Source organism: Fonsecaea nubica (genome assembly GCF_001646965.1).
Source record: "Fonsecaea nubica strain CBS 269.64 chromosome Unknown Scaff14, whole genome shotgun sequence".
NCBI classification, from domain to species: Eukaryota; Fungi; Ascomycota; class Eurotiomycetes; order Chaetothyriales; family Herpotrichiellaceae; genus Fonsecaea; species Fonsecaea nubica.
In genome coordinates, this window is record NW_019173687.1 from 206,411 (window position 1) to 231,941 (window position 25,531).

Consider the following 25,531-nt stretch of genomic DNA (forward strand, 5'->3'; position numbering starts at 1 on the left):
TATCAGCTCCACCCTCGTATCAGTGAGTGGAGGACAAAGGACATGAGCGAGAGGAGAGGGTCACGGGGTCCAACGCATCGACATGCTCGTTGAGGTTTAGGCAGGAAAATAGGTTGCAGACGGAGTGAGGCGAAACTTGGGGGGCATCAAGGGGCTATGATTGGATCATCTGCTCGTTCCTTTTTGATCCGGGAGAAGTTTGTGCAAGGGCATGAGTGGTCAACTTGCGTGGGATATCTGTGCACGTTGATCTTTTCCGCACATCCGCCCTTGTGACCAACTATGTCCCAAGTGCTCGTAGGTCGAGAGCTGTGCCGGGGCTGTTGGCCAGGGCGTTGGTAAGGCAAAGCTTTGCCTGAATCGAGCACATTTAGCTGTGCTTGTAGGCTTTTTCGGGGGACTGGAGGGATAATATGACCCTTTGACTTAAGAAATTGGCGTAAAGGAGAAGTATGCCAGTGCTGATCAAACCTTCGACCCATTTGCCGCAGTTCCGTTCGGGCCAGCCAGGACAAGAGGCGGGATAGCGGGAGCCCTCAGCTGCTGTCAGAGATAAGACAACCGCCATTTCATAACAAATATTAGATATATCCGTTGATAGTCCGCCGCTATCCTCGTATGTATATACTCTTTATATAGTATCATCTTGGCCAGAATGGCTTGACGTTGAGAAAGCTGCAGACATCAAACATCCGATGTCATGACAGATATTGGCAACTATGTCATTTCCAATTACCTGTTATCGATCCGTGTGTATGGTTCATGACGACGACTTGACTAAAAGAGCTGGTTGACGGTGGGATACGTGGTGGTCAACGACTGAGCAATCTGGTCGACTCGAAACGTCGCAGGGTTATGTGTGAGAAGAGTTGCAGCAGCTTCGATGCATCCTGAGAAAAGCGAAAGACTGGAGAATTGCGATGATACTTTCACTCCAAGGTCCACGTTGGTGTTAGGTCGATAGACGACCGCTGCTTTGCGACCCGTCCCTGTCGCTACCTCACTTGACCTCGACGTGGATGGCCTCGACATCATGTTTGTGGGAAGCCACTCCGACATCCTCAATTCCACTAAAGTCGGTCATTCCGAACAGTTCGTCCATTCGCTCCAAGGAAATCTGATCAGAAATTTAGTACCCAGCCAGCTAAGAAACGATATCGCTGGAAGGTTTCAACTTACCCCCTTGGTCTCAGGCACTAGGAAGTAGGCTCCGATGGCGATGGTGAAGCAGAAGCAGCCGTATATAAAGTATGTACCATAGCCGCCTGCGCCCACAGTATCCAGCATAACGGGTGTAGCTCGAGCAACAGCCAGATTGAAAACCCATTGTGTCGCGGCAGCATATGACACAATCAGGCCTCGGAGCCTTTGAGTGCTGATTTCAGATGCATAGATCCCTGCCGACACAGTTAGCATCACCTGGCATATGATGGGTAAATTACATACAACAAACAGGGCCCCAGCCAAATTGGAAGGCAGCGGCATAGAGATACACCATGACTAATGCAGCGTACCCAGCACCAGATATCGGAGCACCTTGCTTGGGGGCGTCGAATCGAACGAAAAAGCCCAGATAGAACATGCAGAACCACATGAACAGTCCAGTCCAGACCAACGACCATCTGCGCCCGAGAGTGTCGGCAAGGAAGGTGATGAAGATAGCACAGGAACCCATCTTCACGATGCCGTAGACACCAGTAGCGAACAGGCTCTGTGTGTTTCCGGTAACGCCGAGATCGGTAAAGATAGTCGGTGCGTAGTAATTCTGTAATCATGTCAGCTAGACCACTCGCGCTGGAAGATGCAAAACACCCACGATGGCATTGGTTCCAGTCCATTGTTGCGCCGTCATCAGTGCGATCGCCATGATCGCTCGTCTGCGATTTCCAGGAATTGTCCACGCCTCTTTTGTCAACGCCCAGTAACTGTTACCGCCAGCGCGGCCTCTCTCAGCTTCCAGCTGTGTTTGCATTTCGAGAAGTTCGGCTTGCACGTAGGGGTGTGTGGGCGGTAGGTTTCGAACTTTGGCAAGAATTCTGGAGGCATCGTCCCAATTGTCTTGAGAAGCGAGCCAACGAGGGCTTTCGGGACAAAACAAGATGGAAACAAAGAGGAGGAACGGCGGCAGGGACTGCATCGACAACGGGACGATCCACGTAGCATGGCCTTTCAAGTGGAGCAGACTGCCGTAGTTGATGAAAAAGGCAACCATAGCACCCATCGTTTCGAAAAGCTGATAGAACCCGACCAGCAGACCTCGAATGCCGCGGGGAGCGTTCTCAGCAACATAGGTGGGTGCGACCATGGTGGCTCCGCCTAGACCCAGTCCTTCGACGAACCTGGTACTGTCAATTCCCATAATTCCTCAAGGCCTCCTATTTTTCCACTTACCGTCCAATATAGAAGCAGGATAAATGGCCGTACGACAGAGCCTGGAGGAGACCCCCAATGAAAGCGAAGGTTGCGACAACATAAATGGTAATCTTCCGACCCCATTTGTCGGCCAACGGATTGGCGGCCAGTGCACCAGCGATAGCGCCTGCTTGCATGACCGACACCAGGTTGGCAGAGAGGTTGGACTGTGCAATTTTCGACTTGTGTGTGATTCCAAATTCACTTGAAGCAGGTCAATGAGCGTCATAGCAATTGGTAGAGCGGGTGGCTATACTCCTTGAAATCGGGCAATGTCAACACACCGCCAATGATACCAATATCCATGCCAAAGAGTGTGCCTCCGAAACAGGCCTGCTTGATCTTAGTACTAATCACCTCCACCGGTCAAGGCTGTCGTGACTCACGGCTGCTGCTAAGGCGAAGACTCTCCAGTTGTAGACCTCTGGAGGGTCCAGCTTGACGGCATCATTGTGCACGATTCTTCTGAGGAACGACATATCGGTCAAGTGTAGAGAGAAATCTGAAGAGTCGGCGTAGCTGAGCACTCAATGCTAGAAGACCAGACGAGCGATGTGGTGAAGTGGGCGGATTTATTAAATGCAACCACCCATCGGCCTTCTCAGACGGCCACATGTTGGACAAGGATGCTCCTCAAGCGCAGGGACAGTATTATCAGTTTACTGCCGTGTCAGCGGATCTCCAGCTCCTCCTAGGAGAACTATTGGAGACTTCATAGCACATGGGGCAGGCTCAACGGATCTTTACACCGAACGTGCCCAGATGGAATGGTAGAGGCCGGACATTTGCCAAATGTCGAATAGTTCAGCCATGGGAAAACCACTTGGTCGTTGGCACCAGTCTACATGAAGACAAGATGTGCAAGCATCAACAAGCATTGGACGCAGCCTGCTAGGGTGCCAGCTCTGTTGTAACGTTCTGTCGCCACTCTCGGTGGTGCGGTGGTGTGTCTTGGTGTCATCAAACTGCGGGGATATGTAGGGCCAGTCTCCAAGAGCTCTAGGTATTTTCAGCCTGAAATCAGGCTTGGTGCAGATGGGGAAAGCTGGGGAGCTGGAGGGAATGCCTTTGTGTAGCATCCTGCATCAGGTAAGACCAGATGCGATGCGGAGAGCCCAGAGCCCAGGCAGATGCTGACCTGGAGGTTGACACTCCACCTGGGGTACGGGACGACGGCGATCCGCCCGCAAATCATGGATAAATTGATGGATAAATAACCATGACTGGGGCAAAGGAGGATGCTTGTCCATCAACTCCACCAGGCTTCGGTACAATCTTCTGCCGAATATAGTCCAATATGTTTGCTATTGACAAGACACAGACGTCTCGCTTGAGCTTGGGGAGCCAGCCGTCAAACAGGTTGACGGTGGAGCAGAGAGTCGATGTATACAGATAGATCCATGGACGGGAGTCTTGTGTGCCCTAGTCATATGATGCCAGCTGGAGTGCCAGAGAACCAAGAGGTAACGGAGAATCTTGCACTTGGTCGGATGAAGAAGGCTCCGTACTGCCAGCCCCTTTTGGTTGTTGACAAAACCAGCTTCACCTCGTGCCTGCTGTGGGTCCTCACAAGCTATCCAGGTGAGCCCTTCTAGACCATTCTGCTCCTCAACCAGTCTGGGATATGTGGTCGCTGCATCCAGCTCTGTTGCCATTTCTTGCGATAGTCCGGAACGCTTGAGGGCATAGCGAAAACGCCAGTCGCTATCCAAAGATCTGCATTCGCAGGTATATCCATCGCCAGGCTAGGCAGGACTGATCTGCTTTCCATCAAGTTACTGTTCGCATCTTCGTCCAATACCCGGCCGGCACGACCTTCGTGGTGGTGCAACTCAATGATACCAACAGCGCCGCCTCTGGTCACCACCACTGCTTCGCCGTTGTCTGCCTGTCTTCCTTCGGTTAGGTCTGTATCCATCTGTTGTAACTCTCGTTCATCCTTTTGAGACACGCCATTTAGTGCAAACGCGCCTTCGCTCGTCTTCAGGCTCCTGCTGCCTGTCGTGATATGATGTACCCGAAGATGCCAGTTTGGTGCAGTCTCGTTAGGGAGCAGCAGATATGTCTCAATATTGACACCTGCCCATGGCTTCCATTCAGAAAACAATACCGGGCTTTCGTCTATGCTCTCCAGCTTTGCGTTGAGCGGTTTCCTGCGGACTTTCCACGTCTCGCCTTGATCGTCGGACAATGCAAGGACGTTATCACCCCCTATGGCTTCAACAAAGTAGCCGCCAGTAGGGACGGAATACCCAAATGCTGTGCTGTATGCAAATTTTCCGTATTTGCTTTCTGCAGCTCTCATGGGGTAGTGGCACATCTGTCCTGAAGACAGTAGAAAGGTATGTCCTCCTGTTCTTGCCACGATGTGTTTGGGGTGCTTTAGTGCAACAACCTGCGGTATCGATTCGGAGGGATATGGCTCTTCTTTGCATCGCCAAAATTCATGAGACTCTGGTAAGGCTAATGCGGCGAACGAGAGCATGAACCAGTAGGTCGAGCCGGGCGAGTTGTAGTTCTCGGAGATAAATTGGTTGGGATACCCGTAGCCAATGGTCAAAATCCCGGCTCCATTGAGGATGTCCTTTTGCTGAGACCAGTATCGTAGGTTTCGCAGGAGGATGCCTTTCACCACTCCCCAACTGAGAGGTGGCTCGAGGTCGAGGTCTGCAAAAGCGACTGCCGCCCAGAAGCCGGCCATCGCGAAGCGATAGGTAAGGGACCGACCAAAGGTCATTGCTCGCCCTGGAAAAGTCAGAAACAAAATCCTATTTCCACTGGGAGCACTTACCTTGCTCGTCAAAGTAGTGGAGGAAATCCTTCGCGTACATCCTCGCCCGTTCTTTGTACACTCCTGCTCTTCTGGGATCCTGATCGCCATTCAGCTTTGCGTACAGCAACTGAAGATACTGAATTGCGAATGAGCCAGAGTAATAGTCCATCTGAAGGGTGTCAGGTGGGCCGTCGTTGCTCCAGCCGCCAGAAAGGTGGAAGGTATCAAGGTGGTCGAGGTCAGCTTCGAGTCGTTCAGCATCATACCCTGCCCCATTCTTCATCAATGCGAGATTGGCAAAGACACGAAACCACAGCCAGTTTGTATTCGGCATCTCTTTCTTGTTGATATCTAGCCACCTGCGAACATTCTCGCGCTCGTTCTCACTCAGCGGCTCCCAGAAGTGTTCTGGGGCAACACAGAGAGCGAACCCGAGCGGACACATTTCCACCATTCTCTGATCCATATCCTTCGACCAACCCCAGAACTCCGGATGATCAGGATTCGTGCCGTTCCTTATCCCCTCCAGCCAGAGCCTGGAGCCTTCAAACGACTCACCACCGGCCAGCAAGGCACCTAGCGCCCACATGGGTCGTGTGAACCCTTCGAGCTGCGCACCTGCTTCATCGTAACGGGTTGCCGTAGCCCCGAGACGTAACCTCGTCCTCCCAGGCGAAAAGAAAGGCAACAGAGGGGTCAATAGTGATTTGCAGGCTTGCACGACGTCGGATCGGGTTACCAAGGGGCTGTTCAGGGAAGTGAAGAAATGCGGCAAATTCGGAGTAGCCATGGCATTGGGAAACGAGGTTCTGCTTTCAATTCAGGCACGTAGCCGTACCTGGTCTATTGATGCTGTCTGTACGCGTGTGTGGAATACCTGAAGGACCCTAGGGCTCTGGGGGTACCTGGATCATATAAAAGAAGCCTCAGCATCGCAGTGAATCCTACCTATGTCACTTACAAAATGACGTTGCACCACTCGGTATTGCATTCCCTACCCGTGCCTCATATTGTTGCGCCCCAGACATGAGCTCTTACATGCTGGAGACGCTGGAATTTAGCCGTAAAGGCAGACAATGCAATGTTGTCAGTGGATACGTGGGGCGATAATGGGCTTCCATGCTTCCTACAATTTTGGAGTTCTAACTCCAAAGGCCATCTCTCCGAACTTGAAGCCATACCCCAATGGGCGGCTCACATGTATCCGTACATTGATCATGGAAGGAAAACAGCTTGCAGTCATTAACTCCTCTGGCTTCTTACCCTTCACCTAGAGTTGCCATGCCTCCTATCATTGGATCGTACAGCGTCGTGGTGAAAAATCCCTTCACGCTCCCCTGCAATCGATCACCCAAGTCCCCGTGGAACTACCGTCACCAGTGCCGAATCTTGTCTATTTCACCCGTCCAGAACCGCCCATGTATTATCGTCGACAGTTGTGAAGATTTTACCGGCAGCCACAAGTTCTTCGGCACCCTTGTACACGTCGCTTGTTGAGAGGCTCATTGCAGATGCAATCATCTGCACGTGCAAACCCTCATTGCTTTGCGGTGTGTTCTTGAGCGTTGCGAAAATTCTCCGTGCTAATGGTGAGCAATGAGCCAGTTGGGCATCAGCTGCAAATTCCTGGCGTGTTCCATTCCCCATCATCCCATTCGCTGGCGCATTTCTCTGCTGTCCGTTCGACTGGGCATTCGGGGGCGGTCCTCTCGTGAAGAACAGGTGAACAGCCGTGGCTTCGAGCAAGTGGTAGTTGATCTCGTTGTAATCCGTGATAGGACGAATGATATGTGCCCCGACATGTCTCTTGTTGTTGAACGCCTTTAACCTGCCCCATACTCGACAGTAGCCGTCTTCCACCAACTTGGGTTTGTTTGAGTCAACGTCCATCTTTTCTGCGTTGTTTGACTCTCCGTCAATCCACTGTTTTGCCTCAATGAGACCCGTCCCGTCGTCAATTTTATACGTGATGTTTGTCGGCTGAGTGCTTATACTGCGGATTTGGCCAACGAACGTGACCTGCACATAGTAGCGTTGGCGATAAATATTCAGATTCCTATGCGATCGATTTACCTGGCTGAATGGCTCTCCGTCAGATCGAAAATCAGCGTCTGGGTGGGGTTGTTCTGCGTCGAGTATTTGTTTAATCGTCATCGGGCGGACAGTGTCTTTTCCATAGCCTCCCTGCAGACAACAGGTTAGCCATGATCTTTGAGTCTAGGACCCGTAGCGAACGACGTACCCTTCCTGCAGCAGGGCTGCTCTGAGGCTCTCCAGCGACGAAGCCGCCACCGTCTGCGGCTCCATGAGCACCGTATGAAGTTGTATATTGGTTGTCGTAGCCGTAATCTGTCAGCGTCAGTGGGCTTTGCGATGCATAGGGGCCCGGTGTACATACTCATTGTGCTCACATTCGGGGTCTGCTCAAGCGTTGAGATGTTGAAGAGTCGAAGGCCAAAAAATACAACCCACAACACCGACGCGTTCTCAACGCGTAAAGTGGTTTCCACTCACTCGCCACTCACCGCAGACAAGTTCTTGATCCACCGTAAAGCCCCTCTACAGACCATCATAAGTGCACCAGGCGCAAATTATAATTTAATAATTTTTAGAATAATGTCCCTCGCAGGCAAATCTACACCGCATCTGCGTGGATGCCACCACCAAAATGGCGTATTTTGCCAGGGACATGCGCATACATGACTGATTCCCGAAGCACAGGTCTCGATCCTCACGCCACGATGCCTCCCAGATCGGGCTCGCCCGCCCGCTCAGAGAACGAATTTGACATTGGCAGCGCATTGTTCGGAGGGGACCTTGAAACTACGTACGACTCTCCAAACGGACAAAATGGGGATTTGCAAGGGGACAACTTGGATGTCATGGAAGATGACTCCGGGGTTGACGAAGAGGCCTTCATCGCCGCTCAACAAGCGGCATCGAATCGCAAAGGTGCAAATCTGAAAGGGCGCACTGTGAAAAAAGGTGGTGGTTTTCAAGCCATGGGTCTCAATGCCAATCTGCTGAAAGCGATAACGAGGAAAGGATTTTCTGTTCCCACGCCGATTCAGCGCAAGACAATACCTCTCGTCCTCGGCGAAAAGGACGTGGTGGGTATGGCAAGGACTGGTTCCGGAAAGACGGCGGCTTTCGTCATTCCTATGATCGAAAAGCTCAAGGTACACAGCACGAAAGTCGGTGCCAGAGCTCTGATTCTGTCGCCGTCTAGAGAGTTGGCTTTGCAAACATTACATGTGGTTAAGGAGCTGGGCAAGGGCACGGATCTCAGGTCAATCCTTCTGGTGGGAGGTGACAGCCTGGAGGACCAGTTTTCGGCCATGTCTAACAACCCGGATATCATCATTGCTACTCCAGGGAGATTCCTTCACCTGAAGGTCGAAATGAATCTGGACCTTCTGAGCATCAAGTATGTTGTCTTTGATGAGGCCGATCGTCTCTTTGAAATGGGGTTTGCAGCCCAGCTCACAGAAATTCTACACGCCTTACCCTCATCGCGGCAAACTCTCCTGTTTTCTGCTACACTACCCAAGTCACTCGTTGAGTTCGCCCGGGCAGGATTACAGGATCCCATGTTGGTCAGGCTTGATGCAGACAGCAAAATATCCCCCGATTTACAAAGTGCCTTCTTCACTTTGAAGTCATCTGAGAAAGAAGGGGCTTTACTCCATATCCTCCAAGACATTATCAAAATGCCTACAAGATCCCAGTTGATCTCGTCAATCACGACTTCTGCGACAACAGAGAGATCGAACAGTAAGAAGAGGAAACGCGAGGCAACTGAAGAAGACGGCAGCAATACACTTGGTCACAACCCATTTTCCACCATAGTCTTCACCGCCACGAAGCACCACGTTGAGTACATCGCAAGCCTACTACGTCTGGCAGGCTATGCAGTCTCCTACGTCTATGGCTCGCTCGACCAAACCGCCAGAAAATCTCAGGTCCAGGGTTTTCGGAGTGGTCAGACAAACATCCTGGTTGTCACCGATGTCGCAGCCCGGGGTATCGATATCCCGGTGCTCGCAAATGTCATCAACTACGATTTTCCCTCGCAACCAAAAATATTTGTCCATCGTGTGGGACGGACTGCACGAGCGGGCCAGAGGGGTTGGAGTTATAGTCTTGTCAGAGACTCCGATGCGCCCTATCTGCTGGATCTGCAGCTCTTCCTCGGCCGGAAACTGGTACTTGGTCGAGCACCAAGCAGCGATCTTGTCAACTTCGCACAGGATGTTGTGGTTGGCAGTTTTCGACGAGAGGCAATCCAGACCAGTTGCGAATGGGTGACAAAATCATTAGAAAGCGATTCCGATCTCTCGGCTCTCCGAAATGTGGCATCAAAGGGCGAGAAGCTATATCAACGGACCAGAAACGCCGCCTCCTCAGAAAGTGCGAAACGATCGAAACAATTTGTCTCGTCACCAGGCTGGTCAGAACTGCACTGCTTATTCAACGATGCGACAGATGACATGGAAGTTGAAAGAGAGAAAATGCTTGCACGTGTGGGCGGTTTCCGACCTCAGGAATCCATCTTTGAAATTGGGGCTCGGCGTGGCGGGCGAAAGAACAACGAGGATGCGGTGGACGCTATTCGCAAGATTCGGTCTGGCTTCGATAGTAGGAAGCAGAAGGGCGCGGATGCTTCCCAGACGCGGCTAGAAGTCGGAGACGATGCAGTTGCTCAAACTAGCGATCCATTCGGCTCAGCAGAAGATAATGTTGAGTCAGGTTTTGTGGATGGTGACAACGATGTCGATGGTATGTCGGAAGCCTCCTTAAGTGATCTGGAAATCACCTTCTCTCAACCATACTCCAAGAAATCCCAAACACCAAAGTCATCGAAGTCTGGATTACGCAGCACGGATGGAGACTTTCGCGATCCCGAGAACTTCATGTCTTACCAGCCCACCACACATGACCTTACTTCTGACCGCGCCTACGGCGTCCACTCCGGTTCCAATACAAATTTGGGCACCAGCTTTGTGGAATCTGCGCGCACGGCCACGATGGATCTTGCAGCAGATGAATCGTCCAAGACTTTTGGAGAGAACAGAGCCATCATGCGGTGGGACAAGAGGCATAAAAAGTATGTGAGGCGCGACAATGACGAGGATGGATCTAAGACAGGCAAGAGACTTGTGAAGGGAGAGTCTGGAGCCAAAATTGCCGCGAGTTTTAGAAGCGGGCGGTTTGACCGGTGGATGAAGGCGAATCGAGTCAACAGGCTGGGAAGAGTAGGTGAGGAAGAGAAGAACTCGGGCGTTAGCGCGAGCGGAGTGGGTTTTGCTGGTAGCAGGGGAAAGAAATTCCAGCATAAATCGCAAAGAGCACCGAAACAGCCGGATAGACTGAGAGGGGACTATGAGAAACAAGTGAAAAAGGCCAAGGGCGCGAAAGAGAGAGAAGAACAAGCGGGCGGGAATGCCAAAAGGGAGATCAGAAGCGTCGATCACATGGTCAAGGAGAGGAGGCTGAAGGAGAAGAGAAGGGAGAAGAATGCCCGGCCACGACGACGGAAGGGATAGATAGGCAAGGTCAGATAGAACAGAAGTTTTGGTTGACGGTCACTACCAGCAGACCATTGTTTTCTGTTTGTAATACTTGTGTCGCAATTGGCAGAGTCTGCGTATATGAGGACGAAGAACCATGTTGCCCCCGAGGTTGACGAGGCTGTGGACCATGTAAAAGGGGCAAGGCTACCTGCGTACGTATCTCTTGGCAGTGAGAGACGACAACCCCATCGATTTCACGACATCACATCTCTCCCTACAATGAACCACCGGACCTACCTCTCTACACGGTCTGTGTTCCCTTTCCCAACATAAGTAACCCCACAATAGATCCGCCGGCGATTGCTCTTCAAACACCCTCGAGAAGAGCATATATCACTTCCAAAAATCCCAGTGCGAAAAAAGGGTTCCGACACACATTGCAACGACGGCGAGGACTCTTGGTTTCGTCTCGTTTTGCTTATAATCTTGTGATTACTACTTCGTGGCACCATGAACCGCAAGCAGCGGCGGGCCAAGGAGACGGCCAAAGCGATCAAAAGTGCGGATGACATCCCGCTCTCAAAACCAGATCGGTCTACGGCACCAGAAAATAAAAAGGCCAAGACAAAGACGCTGCTCGAAATCGCCGCGGAACGACAGGCTCAACTTGCCTCAACGATGCCCTCCGGGTCTGGTGGCGCCAAGGGCGTTGATGCTGGCGGTGCAATCAAGCCGGAGAACATTGTGCAGGTCAGGATCGGGAAGGGGGGAGAACTCATTGCAGAGTCGGACTCGTCAGAGGTGCCACCGTCACTGTTGTCGTCGTCGTCGCTAGAAAGCGAATATCCCTGGCTCGACACGCTCCTGCTCGCGTCGTCGCTCAGCGCCGTCCACTTCACCCTCTCCGTGCTCGCTATGCACCAGTACGCCGAACAAGTCCGCTTCCAGCCGTTGATCATGCAGACCGTCTTCGTCGCGTTCCCCACACTCGCCTTCTTCATCGCTCTGTTCCACGGTCACCTCCTCCCCTCGTCACTCACGAATGTCCCGCCCTCGGTGAAGTACTGGGTTGTCCTTCTTCGATCCATCATCTACGTGGTCACAGCGAACGTCGCGGGGTGTTACTTGATCCAGTTGACCAACGACAAGGGGTACTACGCAGTCATGAAGGACGCGCCAGGAGTAGGCACGCTCTGGGTCTGGGCGGTTCTTGAGATGGGATTACTGGGAGCACTGGCTGGAGTGGCAGGGCCAGGGATTTATGCTTGGTGGTACGGGTACGGGATTTTGTGATGGTCGACTGCAAAGAGCACGCAATCAAATACCAACGCAAAGGCTAGTAGTCGCCATTTCGACTAGACAGGGTTTTTCAAATTTGCAAGAGTCATGTCCGTGGCCGTGCCCCGGAGATGGCGGAGAAGCTGAGAAATGTACCCCTTTTCCCGTGTGACCAACACTTGTGAAAAGGCGCCTTGGCCTGGCTGCCTGGTCGTACAAGGACGCAGCCTGCCGAGAATGCCATTCTTGGAACGTGCTCAAGGTAGCGCAGGAGAAGTGTCAGATCGCGGGCTAAGTTGCTTCTAGAATCCACCTGGTTATTGGAGCGGAATCACGACATGGGACGAAACGACAGAAAAAATGGACGACCTGCTGGTACCAGCATTCCCGCCGAGTCCGCGTCTGGACTTCGGGCCGCTCATAGTGGCCATTTGCGCGGGTCTGACTGGGGTCGGAGAAGCCCGATGGTATTATTGCTGGTGCGAAACAGTGAAAATTTCCGTGGTACGAACAAAAATCAGTTGGGAGGCTCGTGGGCCGCATAAGGCGTCGGCATTGGATTTTGCGGTGGATTCCATCGAGTAATGATGGAGTAATAACGGCGAAGTTACCAGCAGATTGAGATCCAGCGGAACACCTTCTCCGTCGACACATGGAAAATTTTTCTGTAACACGGTGTGCGCACGAGCCAAAATGGCGACATGATCTGAGTCAGTCGCGCAAATGTCACCCTACTGGTACAGGTATTTTGACTTCTCTTTTTAGCCCGCTGGTAGTAGCGACCGCGTCCCCGTCATCCAGACATTGCGACACACAATGGGAGCCAGGTCCTGGCTGCTGCCCAAAGGCTGGTCGAAAGCCCTGATCCGCGCGTGCCGGAAAATTTTGAACATCTCAAACTCTATAACCAAGGTCGAGAGAGGGGTTGATGTAGAGGCAGCAAAGAAATCAATCATGTTTTGTCCAAGTTTGCGGGGTACAGCAAGAGTGGCGTTTTCTAGATGCCATTATTGGATTCTTTGCTAGTCCGGGTACTTGGAAGCGGTTTGCTTGAGGCGATGGCGGTGGCCAGGGGGAGCAGGAAGAGCAGGGATTCGTTGGCGACGCCTCGTACAAGGTCTTCCACCAGTACCTAAACCGTAGAGAGTAGTCAGCTGCCCTGTGAATCACACGGATGTCAACAGTTGGCGCTTGAATTGCGTGTGGACGGAGACAAGTCTGACCCAATCGGCGATGAAACTCACCCAACTCGCTTCACTGTTTGGCGGAACAAATCTCCCAAAGAGAAGGTGTCCGCGATGTCCGTGATGTCAGCTTTGGCTCATCTATCATCAGGTTTCACGGAGAAGTTGGGAGGAATGGCGCAAAGATCCAGGCGGTGGACCACGGTCGTACCAGCAGTGGCATGAGGAAAAAGGAGGACAACAAAGAGACTTGATGGTTTCCGGGTTGCAGTAGCTGCGCTTGATCTTGACCTGATCGAGTTTCCATTATTCATAGCCCTGCTCTTTTGGTCACTGAGCGCCCAACACGGCTGAACATACAAAGACAGGCACATATGGCTCATGACTTGATGAAAAAAAAAAGTTTTCTTCGACAGTCTCTCATTCAATCTTTGGTAACTTCTTCCGCTCTCTCATCCAAGAAAACTTGTCAAGTTCAATATCACCAGATCAAGTCGGAGAAGGTCGAAGACGACATCGAGCCACCTGCACATCCCCCGGACTTTTTGGCGCCAACAAGAAATTTTAGAGGCATCGGGCGCAGGCGCGCGCAGGCACAGACAAAGGCGTGGGCACATGTGGCTCACTTGCCTCTCCAGAGTCTTCCCTGTATCTGGCAACTGAAGCCCTTGTCCCCAGCTACCTCATCGCCCTAACGCCCCCCACTCACCTTCCTCTCTCCGAACTCGCCTACGTGTTTCGCGAGCATTTGGTGTCCCGCTCTGCGCGCGTTGCGTCACCCACTCTAGTTCTCGTCCATTTTTTTTAGTGGGAGCATCATGCCATCGCGCATCCAAGTTCACCACGGTACCGCCACCTCTCCACGACAAGCACCCAGTACTGTCAACGACGTCGTCAATGCGCTACATCGCAAATTGACCGCCAACCACTTCGAAATTCCCTCCAACCCATCCTCAAGAAGACCCTCTTTCTCAATGGAATCCCTACTCCATCCAAAGAAGGACAAGAAACATGAGGAACTCAAAGATCGTGACTCACGAAATCAGAAACGTCTGTCGCTGACCGGTCGTCATGCCAGCAAATCCAAGGACAGAACTTCGGGTCACTCGCCCAGAGTCGTTGCCACTCAGCCGGGTCGTTTTGAAATGGTCATCGAATCTCCTCCTCTAGTACTGTACGGAACTCCGAGCACATCTACAGGAGCCTTGCTCTCGGGTCGCCTGAAGTTGCTCATTGACGACCCCGCGCGCGAGCTTCGATTAGAGAAGTTCACTATGGTCCTGCGAGCAACCACTACTACCAAGAAGCCCGTCGGTAAAGATTGCAGAGATTGCAGCGAGAAAGTCGAAGACATTAAGAAGTGGGAATTTCTTTCCGAACCCAAGACCTTTTACGCGAGCAATGACAACCAATTCCCCTACTCTTATTTGTTTCCTGGTCAACTTCCTGCCTCCACACAGTCTCAATTGGCCTCGATCCAATACTCACTCGTGGCGACCGCAACCACTTCTCATGGCGAGAAGATTGTCCTGAACCATCCGCTCACCCTTCTTCGCGCCATTCAACCCGGCCCCGACAAGTCCAGCATCCGAATTTTCCCACCAACAAATCTCACTGGCCGGGTTCAGCTGCCTCCCATCGTCCATCCCATTGGGGTCTTCCCTGTCACCATGTCGATGAGTGGCGTCGTGGAGAAGAGAGCCGAAAGCCAGGTCCGATGGCGGCTGAGGAAAATGGCTTGGCGGATCGAAGAGCATTCCAAGGTCACCTCGACGCCTTGCGCCAAACATGCGCACAAAGTCAGTGAAGGGAAGTCAATCCAGCACTCTGAAACAAGAGTGCTGGGGAATGATGAGCTGAAAGGCGGCTGGAAGACTGACTTCGATACCATTGGCGGAGAAATCACCATGGAATTCGAAGCGTCTCTCGCCACCAAATCGAGCCACCGGGCTACTTGCGATGTCGAATCTGCTTCAGGGATCGAAGTCAAGCACAACCTGGTGCTCGAGTTGATTGTTGCGGAAGAGTTCTGCCCGAATAAGAACCCCTCTCTGATTACTCCCACCGGCGCTGCACGTGTGTTGAGAATGCAGTTCGGCTTGATCGTCACCGAACGTGCAGGTATGGGCATCAGCTGGGATGAAGAAATGCCGCCTGTCTACGAAGATGTTCCCCCGAGCCCACCAGGATATGGCAGTTCGGATAGAAATGATGGTGCCTGGGGTGGCGCCATTATGGAAGATTACCACGGCCCAGAGCTCGAGTACGAAGACCTGGAAACGATGCACTCTCAACATTCCAATGCACCATCATCACCTCGGGCTAGTAACGCGGGCCTTCCCATGCGTGACCGACCCCATCATTTGACGAGAGACAATTCAAACGGCGAGGGATCGTCGCGGAGATTGAGTCCTCCTAGACGGCACTTGGGTGGCATGACGAACGACGAGTTGGGTGCAGAGCCGCCCCAATATGCGCTGCGACCTACGAGCGAGTCTCGGAATGATGAGCAAAGTGGTCCTGCCGAAGATTATGGAGAAGGGACCTCGTCGAACTCGCAACGCGGATGAAGATGTCTCGCAAGCAACTGACTGTAGCGGATTGAATTTGTGCTACAATCCGTTCGCTAATTCCCGTTGGAGTGCGTCACACACTTCGATCCACAACACGAACTGGAACGATACGATTCACGAACATATTTTGATTTTCAACACTTTTGCCGACACTCTTGAGGGTGTACGGCTTAGGGGCGGCCTGCTTTGTTTTTTTGTTTGTTTCCGACCACAGAAAGTATTGATGATACCCCCCAGCATGGTTCAACTTTGACAGCGAAGCATTTTTTTGATACGAGGGGACAAACGGACCCGAAGCATGAAAAAGCGTATGCGGATTTTGGGTCGTCAACGTTATGGATTCGGTCAACGGTGTCTCTACTCCCTTGTCATGTTGTTGTTGGTGTCTTGAGTCTCGAGAGAAATTCTCCGGTGCTTTTACTTCTTTCGTAGGGCATACCTAGCTAGGTACATGGGTATTCTATTTTTATGGAGCAATGATACGAGGCTGCAGCAGCAGCTTAATAGCTAGCTGGCAGGCAGGCCCTCATCGATTCGAAATAGTTGATGTTTTTTGTCGTTGTTCCTTCGTGATTGCGAAACGTGGTTCAAGGCTGTGTAGACCCGGTCGAGGAGGACTGTCCGTTCGTTCGTCCGCCTAGCGAAGAATTAAATAATAGCACGCCCAACCCTCCTTCTCCCTCTCCACTCAGTCTTTCTCTCTGTCGCGATGATAAGATGATAAGTTTGAATTCGGTATTGATATCATAATACGATGGATGCTACAGTATCTATGCTTGGTTACTTGTCGTCCTCGTCTCCATAGTCGTCACCATCGTGGTTCCCACTGCTTTCTCTTCCTTTCATCTCCTCCGTCCTAGCAGTGACTCCTAAGTACCATCCCTATCGCGCGGCACAGGCATCTATGATCAAGTGTAGTGACGTCCAAGACCGTGTGGCCGCAAGATAAGACTTCCCTTGTCCAGGGGTGGCGGTCTCATTCGTCCACGTCCCGAGGATCGTGTTTGGACCACCACTCGTCGTACTCGTCCGGAGTCATGGTCTGGAACTCTGTCGGGCGGGTGATGGGCACGAGCGACTCGCCTCTCTTTGCGAAATCCTCGATCCTCTTGCGCGTCAGCTCCCGGCTCTTGTTGACGCTGTAGATCTTGACGCGGTGGCACGACGACGTCACATGCAGGCCCCAGTTCCACGAGTTGCGCACCTCGAGCGGCTGCGTGTTGAGGCTGTTGTCCCAGCAGCGCACGACAATCTCGATCCACCCCTCCACGTCGCAGGGCAGGTCGAACTCCCAGGTCCGCCACGCCCATTTGTGTTTGGTCGAGAGGTTCTCGTTCGGAACAGAGTACCACGAGAAGCCGCCGTCGGCTGAGAGCTCAACTCGCTCGGGCCATCGACCGCCGCCCGAGTAGGCCCAGCCCTTGCATGCGATCTTGCCTTCGTGCACCACGACCTGCTTGGTCCAGGGTGACATGATGGCGCTGGACACGGGCATCTCCTGGATCTGAATTCCCATCACCGGGAGCTGGTTGTGCTTGCCCACCTGCTGGTTGAAGTACAGGTACTCCTTGCTCTGGACGGGGGCCCGGGTCGGGTGGGGGAGCGCGCGGATGCGGTAGACCCATTTCACGGAGCGGGCGCCGATATAGCCCATGACAACTAGACGCACAGGGTAACCGTGGATCTTGGGCAGAGGCTCACCGTTCATCTCCCACGCGAGCATCACCTCGTTGGCCTTGACTTTGGACCACGGCACGCTGACCAGGTAATTCATGACCTCGTTCTGCTTGAAGTAGGTGTCCGCCCCGTGAAATTCGAGATGTTTCCCGCCGTCGGCCATACCGCCACACTGCTTGATGACCTTCTTGAGCGAGACGCCCATATAGCGAGCCGTGCCGATGGCTCCTTCTGCCCAGGGTGCGTTGATCATCTCGTCACCCTCACCCGCGTACATCTGAATCTGCTCGATACGGCGCGTACCAGAGCATTGGATGGTCACCATTTTCTCCATCCGCGGGAAGATTTCTTCGTTCTGAAGATCCTTTAGAGTAAAAGTACGGGGATGCTTGACCAGGCCATCGAGTTTGAGCTCCCATGCGTCCGCATCAATGTCAGGGATTCCACCGTGGTTTCTGATGAAATGCAACGGGTTCGGGGTGACTGGTTTGGCAGTGACCAGGCGCTTTGGGGGTTCACCGTTGTAGGGGAATTGCAACAGATGCAGCATCTCGGGGTGCTTCTCCTGGATCACTCGCAGCCATGATTCTTCGGGGACAGAGGTCAGAGGCCCTCCAATGGCCTTGTGCCACTGTTTCCAGCGAACACCTTCCAGAACAGGGTTTGTGTTCGGAATAGGACCCAGCTGGAACTCGGGCGGCGGAGGGAATTTGTTGGTGATCATGATCTTGTGCGCAAGCGCCTTTTTCTCCGGGTACTGTTCCCATTCGATGTATCTGGCATTCGCCTGTCAGTCCGGGGTGGTTGGTCGGGGACCGGAAGTATGCAGATGCTCACCCGTGCCAGCCCTCGCGTTCTTCGGCGAACACCAGATTCGGATCAATCTCCTCCTTTTCGAGATATTCTCGAGCCTCCTCAAGCTCCTTGATGATCTCTTCGTCGAGTGCTACGTCTTCGACAAACTGACCCTCAGGGAGAGTCTGGTCGCGGATGGGCAGCTCGGCGGCTGCAAGGCCTTGCTCGAGTTTCCATTCATCTTCCGGCTGGACACAGATCATGGTCAGTTTGAGACAATTTTTGCGATTCTGAGGAATAGGCAAGGTCAACCTGGATAGGGTGATGCAGCTCTCTGGCCCGAACGTCAGTATGCATCTTGGAGAAGAGGAACGCCGCAGAAAATATCTAGATCGTGGATGTTGCCACCGAGTGGGATGGGATATGTCGTAAGAACGGTGCCCGACCGTGAAATTGGTGTGAAGGAGGGACTGAGAGAAGGATCCCAGGAAGAACGTTGAGTAGATAAAAGCGCAGCAAGCAAGAAAACGAGCGGAGCGGCCGGGCAAAACTTATCAGTCGGTGAGTGGGACAGAAGCTGGTTGCACTCGGCCTCGGGGCGTCAGTCTCATATATGGTATTCAGCAGCGAGTGTCAACGAGGCTAGCTACTACGTAGGTAGGTCGCTATCCCGTGAAGGTTTTACCATTGGCAGCTCAGTCGCTGCCATCCCAGTGCGACAGGTCCCTATCCACCTATCAGGCCGGCGGATCGGAGCTCTTTCTGTACCTAGCACCCCGCCTCCAATGCATTTTGCAGGTACACATCATACCTGGGGTGTAGCTGGGACCGCTAAGCATACCATTTGCCGACCACGGGTCCTCGACCTAGAGCTCTGTGTTCCACACGAGGGCACTGCTGACGAGATCGAGGACCAGGAGCTATGCGGAAGCAGTAGCCGGAGGGGTGCGTGATACAAGGCTAACGCAGAACGTGGAAGTTGGCAACGAGGGCAACGGGGATGGAGAGGATGGTATTTCATCGTGCATGGTGGTGGTGGTGAAGATATTCCCGGATAAAGTCATCAACCGCGAGAAAGTCGATCGCGCGAAGACTCCAACGGGGTTAGTGGCCGCAGGAGGAAGAGGAGAGACTAATGTCTGACAGACGATTTTTATGGCGCAGGCCACCAACAGCTGGCGGGCAACCGAGGGGCGCAGGCAGTAATTCTCCTTGTCAGACATGGAGATCATATGTCATTCAATTATCCCCGCGCGAGATCGTTTTCTCGTGCGAGGCTCAACTATTTTCCTCGCTCACCTTCAAACCTCCAACCTTCAGCCTTTACCCCGGTTTTTTTTGTCTCAATTTCTCTGCGCAACCCCGCGACGAGTACACGATAGTCCTCTCGACGAGGACATCTCTACACGCTCCCCTCCGAGCTAACTCGTGCCCTTGTCCAGATGCAGATCTCGATAGCGATCCCAATCGGAAAGCGAAATCTCAACCCTCCCAGACCCCTGTGCCTCCTCTCGCTGGCCCACAGACATCTGACAAATCATGCATGATCCCCGTTTAGGAGATTCTTCTCAGCAACCTGTATCGTCGAATGTCGCCAGTTTCGGACGACCATCGCATTCCTGACTAGTTTTGACTCGCTGCTGAAATTGAACAACTTGACACTGGGCCTGACAAAGAGAAATGTGTCTGCATACGAACGTTGCTCAGCCCAAAGGATCACCAAGAGAATGGCGGTCACTATCGCTAATAGAAAGACAATTCTTGAATGCTTCTGAACCAACCCCCGGCTTGATAACGCCATGTCAACCATACCAATGGATTGTCAATAACCCGTCCGCTGCAAATGCTTCCATGCTTCAAAGCAGGCCCAGCTTCTTGACAGCCTCCCACGAATCCTCGACCGTATTCTGAAATGGCGTAAACTTCAGATCCAGCACATGCTCTGCTTTGCTTCTGTCGATGCTGAAATGGTTTCGCGAATCGCAATGTGCCCCTTCCTCTCCCAGGCCTTTCTCTCCTTTCGCCCTTAGTCCAGCCAGCCCGTCCTCAAAGTAGTTGACTCCTCCACAGAGAAGGAACCTCTCACTCACACCCTTCTCCAACTGCAAACCTCTCAAATGCGCTTCCGCCACATCTCTCACGTCCACCCACGCAGGCAGCCCTGGGGTTGCGACCTTTGGCGCAAAGCTTGGGTCCTTGCCCTGGATTGAAGTGACAAGCCTCTTGATGCTCGTGTTCAAACCATCGATTCCTTTCGCAACGTTTACCTCCTGGATCGGAGGTCCATAAACCATTGGCGGACAGAAAGTCACCAGATCCCATGTGATCTCGCCCTTCTCTCTTGCGCTTCGCCACATGTCCCACGCTGCTCGTTCAGCAAAGGTCTTGGAAGCGTGATAGCCGTAAAATCCATCTTTTGCCGCTTCCTCCATAGTGACCGGATCCCAATCGTCTGAGGTGTACTTGTAACCCGGTCGTGGATTCTTGGAAAGATCCACCACGCTAGCGAAAGAGCTCATGATGGTCAGCCTCTTCAGTGTCGTGGACTTCAACGCCGAAGACACTACATTTCGAGTACCGTTGACGGCCGGCTCCACCAGCTCCTTGATCGGGTCGGTGGAAGACGTAAAATAGGGGCTGGCGACGTGACAGATATAGTCGACTCCTTCAACCGCGCCGTCCAACGCGCCGGGAGCTTGGATGTCCGGCACTTCAACAAAGGTAAGGTCACCCGACTTGATGGCTTCGGGATATTTGTCGGCGATGAAGCGGGATTTGGAAAGGGAGCGCAAGGTGCCCCGGACACGATATTGGTGGCCGATGAGTGTTGAGAGGACATGAGCTCCGACGAACCCATTGGGTCCGGTCAGGAGAACAAGAGGTTTGAGGCCCGACATTTTCGTGCTATATGTTTTGAGAGTCTTCTGGATTTGTGAGGCTGTTTTGTTTGGGAAGGGAATGTTGATTATCTCAAAAGGTAACGCGGCAAGGTCATCCTCCTGTTTTTATACCTGGCAGGCCAAGAGACGTTTCGGAAAACCTCCCACCACTCCATCTTTGCATGATGAAGCAAGTGCAAGCCGAAGAAATGCCTTCCGGGTCGCGATTGATTGATACCAGATCTTTGACCTCAACGACCCCTGGGTGGGTTGTGTGGTCTCCAGAATGCGGCCGCTTCAACCCCATTGTCGGCGGTGCAAAGCGGCGCGTCTGCCCTTCCAACTGGACTTCTTCGCCGTTGCCTAAATGACCTCGGCGGTTTGTTGCTGACCAAGCCGTCGTGTACCTGCAGTAGCACTGAGTCTCCCGGACTGTCTGACCTGTGAACGGAAGAATGTAACCGTGAGTGCCGGACAAGGACAATGAAGATGATGTCATAGAGATTCGGCCTCTTTTCCTGTCGATTCTCGTCACGTGTCGTCTCTCACACATGTAACAATTGGTCCTCACTTTACATATCGCTCGGGTGCTGCACGGAACTAACACCACAAAACGCCCTGTGTTCGGCGACGCGAGAGAGACTGCTTTCTACAAGGAGATTGCACCAGGTTATCTCCTTACCTCCTTTCGCCTGTCCACTCTATGACTAACCCTGCATCAATTGTCAGGTGGGTGTCAGGTCAACATCTATCACATCGGAAAGGCGCCTTCCAAAACGGCTAAGGCCGGTTCTCAACTCAGCCAAGCAACATCTCCAGCTCCTCGATCCGTCTCTTCTTCCTCTCCTCTTCATTTTCTCCTCCCCCTGATTGGCCGACACCCAGGCTTCCAGCGACCGCCATCTTCCTCTCTTGCACACGAAGCATTCTTCCTTCAATGCTTTCCTTGGTCACAAACCTGATCACTTCCACTTTTTGTGTCTGACCCATGCGGTGCACCCGATCGATCGCCTGTGCTTCAACTGCAAAACTCCACCACGGGTCCATCATATAGCACCGACTCGCCGCCGTAAGATTTAAACCCACTCCACCTGCCCTGAGAGAGAGCAGCAAGATGCGAGGAGCTTTGGGATCGGATGCATTTTCTGCGTTGAACGCTCGAATGACCTGTGCTCTTACCTTCTGTGACATGGTGCCATCGAATCGCAGGTGCGAGAAACCGTGTTTGGTAAGTTGTGGAGCGATAAGGTCGAGAAAGGACGTGAACTGCGAGAACACCACCGCTTTGGTAGCCCGGGGTAGCGCGGACAGGTGATGCAGCAGCGCCGCTATCTTCGCTGATGTTGAAGCAGAGGGTGAATATGGATGTAATCGACGGAGTGAAATCTTGCCAGGTCTCGTCACATTCTCGTCAGCTGCATACATGTCTGCTTCAGGATCGGAGGACACAGGCGGACTGTTGTGCCTAACAACTTCAAAGACGTCTCTCGGATTGATAACTTCTCTGCATGAAAAGCAGCGAGGGACTTCTCCTTTGTCCGTCTGGACCGTGATTGACTTCTCCAAACACTCTTTGCAGGCACTGTGCCAGCAAGTAGTGACGGCGGGGTTGATCATTGGCTCTTCAAAGCACAATGGACATTCTCCACTTGATTCCTCCTGAATTTGGCGCAGAGCATTGGTGGTGAACGTGGTGATCGGGTCCTTCGATGTGGGATTTTCCTTGTCTGCAAGGTCGCTGTCTTTGGTAAAACGGTCTATGAGATCTTGTAAGTCCATGTCGTCCGCAAACCCGTTCTCATCAGCCGCAGCCGCCACTGCAGCATCCTCTTCATCTGCCACAATATCCTTGTTCCGAGTCAGCACAGGATGACAGCAAGACTGCCTCAGGCGTAGGATCTGTGCAAAAATTGTCGTGTATGATTTTAAGAGAGTACCGGCCGCTACGGACTCATTGAACGCGCGCTTTGCCCGCGTAAATATCAGATCATATACTTCCCGTTCTGTCTTCGAGAGTTCGACTTCTTCGACAATGACAGACTTAGGAGGAAGTGGCACAAGCGCTTCGCCTTCGGGTGTCTTCATATCCTTTGTTCTTCTCAACACCAGGGGCTCCAAGACTGTCTGAACAACATTGAGAGCTCGTGCAATCTCCTTGGACTCAAAGGGCACTGTGATGAATGTCTTCCAGAAGGAGAAGTTGCTCCAAGGTTCAACTTTGAGGAATCTAACCAAGCTGAACAAGTCTTCCAGGCGATTGACGATGGGTGTCCCAGTCAAGACCCATCGATGCTTCGCCTTAATCTCATAACACGCCTTGGACGTTTTGGCTTGCCTATTCTTGATCGTGTGGGCCTCGTCAAGAATAACCCGATGAAAGTCCACGGAGAAGAGGCCACCATGAGACGCGCGATCTCCTCCAGCAGTTGAAACTTGTCCAAACTCTGAGAGTACGGTGCCGTAACTCGTTATAATGACATTTGGAGCAGACGCAGCATTTGTGGCAGAGCACAGGGTCTGTAAATTGACCGACTTCTCGCTGCCATAGTAGACCATAGTCCTTAGAGAGCCAGGTCTCGAACATTTGACAGCTTCACTCTCCCACTGTGCCAGTAAGGACATAGGTGCCACGACCAACGTCGTGAAGGGTGCTGCTTCGACTGATGTGGATGTCTGGGGCAGTCTGGGAAGATGATTGACGGATGTCATGGTTTGACCAGCGGCTTCCAGGTCGATTTGTGAACGATTGGAATGGATCAAGCTGTAGATCTCGATTGTCTTGCCTAGGCCCATTTCATCAGCTAAAATGCCGCCCAAACAGTTTTGTTCCTGGACGGGGAAGTCGAGACTGATTTCCCCGGAGTAGAGATTGACATAAAACTTGTCTTGTCCTTCGACAATGGGAAGTAGTTCGTCGTTTGCGTCCTTGGTGGGCCAAGTATACTCTTCCCAAAGAGGGTGCATTGATTGTTGCTTGTCAGATTTCTCGTCTCGTTCTTTGCTAAGCATCCAATGCAAGGCCTGTTTCTGATATTTACGTAGGTCCAATTGGAAACTTGGTGCCGGCTCAGCTTCTGGGGTGTTGAAATCGAACGACTGTGCTTTCCGGTAGAGTGTATCGAGTTGATCTTCCTCCAACTCTTCACCCTCCTCGTCCTCAGAGATGGGAGTGGATATGCCTGACTTGATCTTCGCTTCCTTGTCTCTGTCGTACTGCTCTGCCATTTCAGCAGCTCTGAGTAGACCTTGCTTCTTGTGCTTGGAAGTTGTCTCGCTGCTTGTAGTGGGATTGAGGTTGACTTCTTCAAATAGTTTGACGAGAGCCACTTGCCGTAATCGAAGATCTTTTTCGTCGCTGCTCTCCTTCTCTTCGAAAAACCCGGTGGCGCGGTTGTCATCCTTTGGCTTGACAAAGGTGTTTGCCTCAAAAGCTGTTTTCAGGAGGTATGCACGAAGTTGCAGGTAGATTGTATCGTTGACTCGAACACGATCTGGCGCGAAAACGCAGGTTCCCTCGAAGCGGCAAATCTTCTGGTCCAGCAAAGTCGATACCCAAGAAGCCGTCTCCTCGGGCAGACGACCTAGCTCTTCACCTTTTGCGTTTGTAAATCGGGTGATCACGTCTGCCTTTTGATTCCGGCCTATCACCGCCACCAATTTCCCTCCTCTTCCAATTTTTGTCTTAGGAGCGATCTTTGACCTCTCTATTCTTACCGATTCACCGTGTGCCAACAGGTGTGTGCCGCTTTTTGTCATCCATGCTCCCACACCAAATGACCCAACATACCGTTCAGTTGGCATCGTGGCTATGGATACTGTCTTGGAGGTGACGTCTTTCGAAGTGGCCTGTGGTATTGCGGTGGGAAGGCTGCTGGAGGAAGTAGGTGCACTCAGCCAAGAATCTACACTTCTCGAAGGAAGTGATGTCCTTGTCGGAACCGCGACCGCACTTTTCCACGAACCGTCCAAGTACATATTGATTGCTCGCTCGAGGTTGCCATTAGACGCAGCCTCAACTTTGTCCACGATATCCTGAGAAACATCTTCTCCGACAAACGCGCGGAATACGTCGATGTCAAAGGCCTGAGGCTTCTCATTGTCGGGGGGGGTTTGGACATCCGTAGGGTTCGTTTGACAGGACTCGAAGTCGTGGCCGGCGGATGAGGTGGCGGATGTTGGTCTGCTAGACGCATTTACGGATGAAGAAGCATGTTCGCGGAGAGCCTCAGGATCATCGACGAAGAAGCGTCTCTTCTTTCGCGGGCGCACATCAATGTCCATGGGAGCGTCCAGTTTTCCAATATCAGTGGCGGAGGGAGAAGATCCTGTTCGACGTGGAAACAAAACGCGTTAATTGATTTGACGCGCCCGCACGTGATGCGAATCCTAGTTTCACGTCATGACAAGCCAATTTATTGTTTCTCCACAAGCTCTATGTAAGATCATC

At 52.4% G+C, this 25,531-nt stretch overlaps 9 protein-coding genes across 9 annotated transcripts; 3 read left to right on the top strand and 6 right to left on the bottom strand.

Annotated features, from left to right (window-relative positions):
• Positions 1 to 1,000: 1,000 nt before the first annotated feature.
• Positions 1,001 to 2,891, bottom strand: AYO20_03100 (hypothetical protein; the record flags this gene model as incomplete). The annotated part of the gene is made up of 7 exons (XM_022641403.1): positions 1,001 to 1,117; positions 1,180 to 1,397; positions 1,447 to 1,765; positions 1,817 to 2,339; positions 2,392 to 2,616; positions 2,669 to 2,745; positions 2,799 to 2,891. The coding sequence occupies 7 exons, from the start codon at positions 2,889 to 2,891 to the stop codon at positions 1,001 to 1,003; spliced, it is 1,572 nt and encodes a 523-aa protein (XP_022502605.1).
• Positions 2,892 to 4,003: 1,112 nt separating this feature from the next.
• AYO20_03101 (hypothetical protein) lies at positions 4,004 to 5,975 on the bottom strand (the record flags this gene model as incomplete). Its single annotated transcript, XM_022641404.1, has 2 exons — positions 4,004 to 5,157; positions 5,204 to 5,975. 2 exons carry the CDS (start codon positions 5,973 to 5,975, stop codon positions 4,004 to 4,006), a joined length of 1,926 nt encoding a protein of 641 aa, XP_022502606.1.
• Positions 5,976 to 6,583: 608 nt separating this feature from the next.
• On the bottom strand, positions 6,584 to 7,587 carry AYO20_03102 (hypothetical protein; the record flags this gene model as incomplete). The annotated part of the gene is made up of 4 exons (XM_022641405.1): positions 6,584 to 7,204; positions 7,259 to 7,369; positions 7,428 to 7,534; positions 7,584 to 7,587. 4 exons carry the CDS (start codon positions 7,585 to 7,587, stop codon positions 6,584 to 6,586), a joined length of 843 nt encoding a protein of 280 aa, XP_022502607.1.
• Positions 7,588 to 7,926: 339 nt separating this feature from the next.
• On the top strand, positions 7,927 to 10,731 carry AYO20_03103 (hypothetical protein; the record flags this gene model as incomplete). The annotated part of the gene is made up of 1 exon (XM_022641406.1): positions 7,927 to 10,731. One exon carries the CDS (start codon positions 7,927 to 7,929, stop codon positions 10,729 to 10,731), a length of 2,805 nt encoding a protein of 934 aa, XP_022502608.1.
• Positions 10,732 to 11,208: 477 nt separating this feature from the next.
• AYO20_03104 (hypothetical protein) lies at positions 11,209 to 11,991 on the top strand (the record flags this gene model as incomplete). Its single annotated transcript, XM_022641407.1, has 1 exon — positions 11,209 to 11,991. One exon carries the CDS (start codon positions 11,209 to 11,211, stop codon positions 11,989 to 11,991), a length of 783 nt encoding a protein of 260 aa, XP_022502609.1.
• Positions 11,992 to 13,978: 1,987 nt separating this feature from the next.
• AYO20_03105 (hypothetical protein) lies at positions 13,979 to 15,730 on the top strand (the record flags this gene model as incomplete). The annotated part of the gene is made up of 1 exon (XM_022641408.1): positions 13,979 to 15,730. One exon carries the CDS (start codon positions 13,979 to 13,981, stop codon positions 15,728 to 15,730), a length of 1,752 nt encoding a protein of 583 aa, XP_022502610.1.
• A 979-nt stretch (positions 15,731 to 16,709) lies between these two features.
• On the bottom strand, positions 16,710 to 18,468 carry AYO20_03106 (hypothetical protein; the record flags this gene model as incomplete). Its single annotated transcript, XM_022641409.1, has 2 exons — positions 16,710 to 18,186; positions 18,248 to 18,468. The coding sequence occupies 2 exons, from the start codon at positions 18,466 to 18,468 to the stop codon at positions 16,710 to 16,712; spliced, it is 1,698 nt and encodes a 565-aa protein (XP_022502611.1).
• A 1,593-nt stretch (positions 18,469 to 20,061) lies between these two features.
• AYO20_03107 (hypothetical protein) lies at positions 20,062 to 21,102 on the bottom strand (the record flags this gene model as incomplete). The annotated part of the gene is made up of 1 exon (XM_022641410.1): positions 20,062 to 21,102. One exon carries the CDS (start codon positions 21,100 to 21,102, stop codon positions 20,062 to 20,064), a length of 1,041 nt encoding a protein of 346 aa, XP_022502612.1.
• Positions 21,103 to 21,882: 780 nt separating this feature from the next.
• AYO20_03108 (hypothetical protein) lies at positions 21,883 to 25,365 on the bottom strand (the record flags this gene model as incomplete). The annotated part of the gene is made up of 1 exon (XM_022641411.1): positions 21,883 to 25,365. One exon carries the CDS (start codon positions 25,363 to 25,365, stop codon positions 21,883 to 21,885), a length of 3,483 nt encoding a protein of 1,160 aa, XP_022502613.1.
• Positions 25,366 to 25,531: the final 166 nt, after the last annotated feature.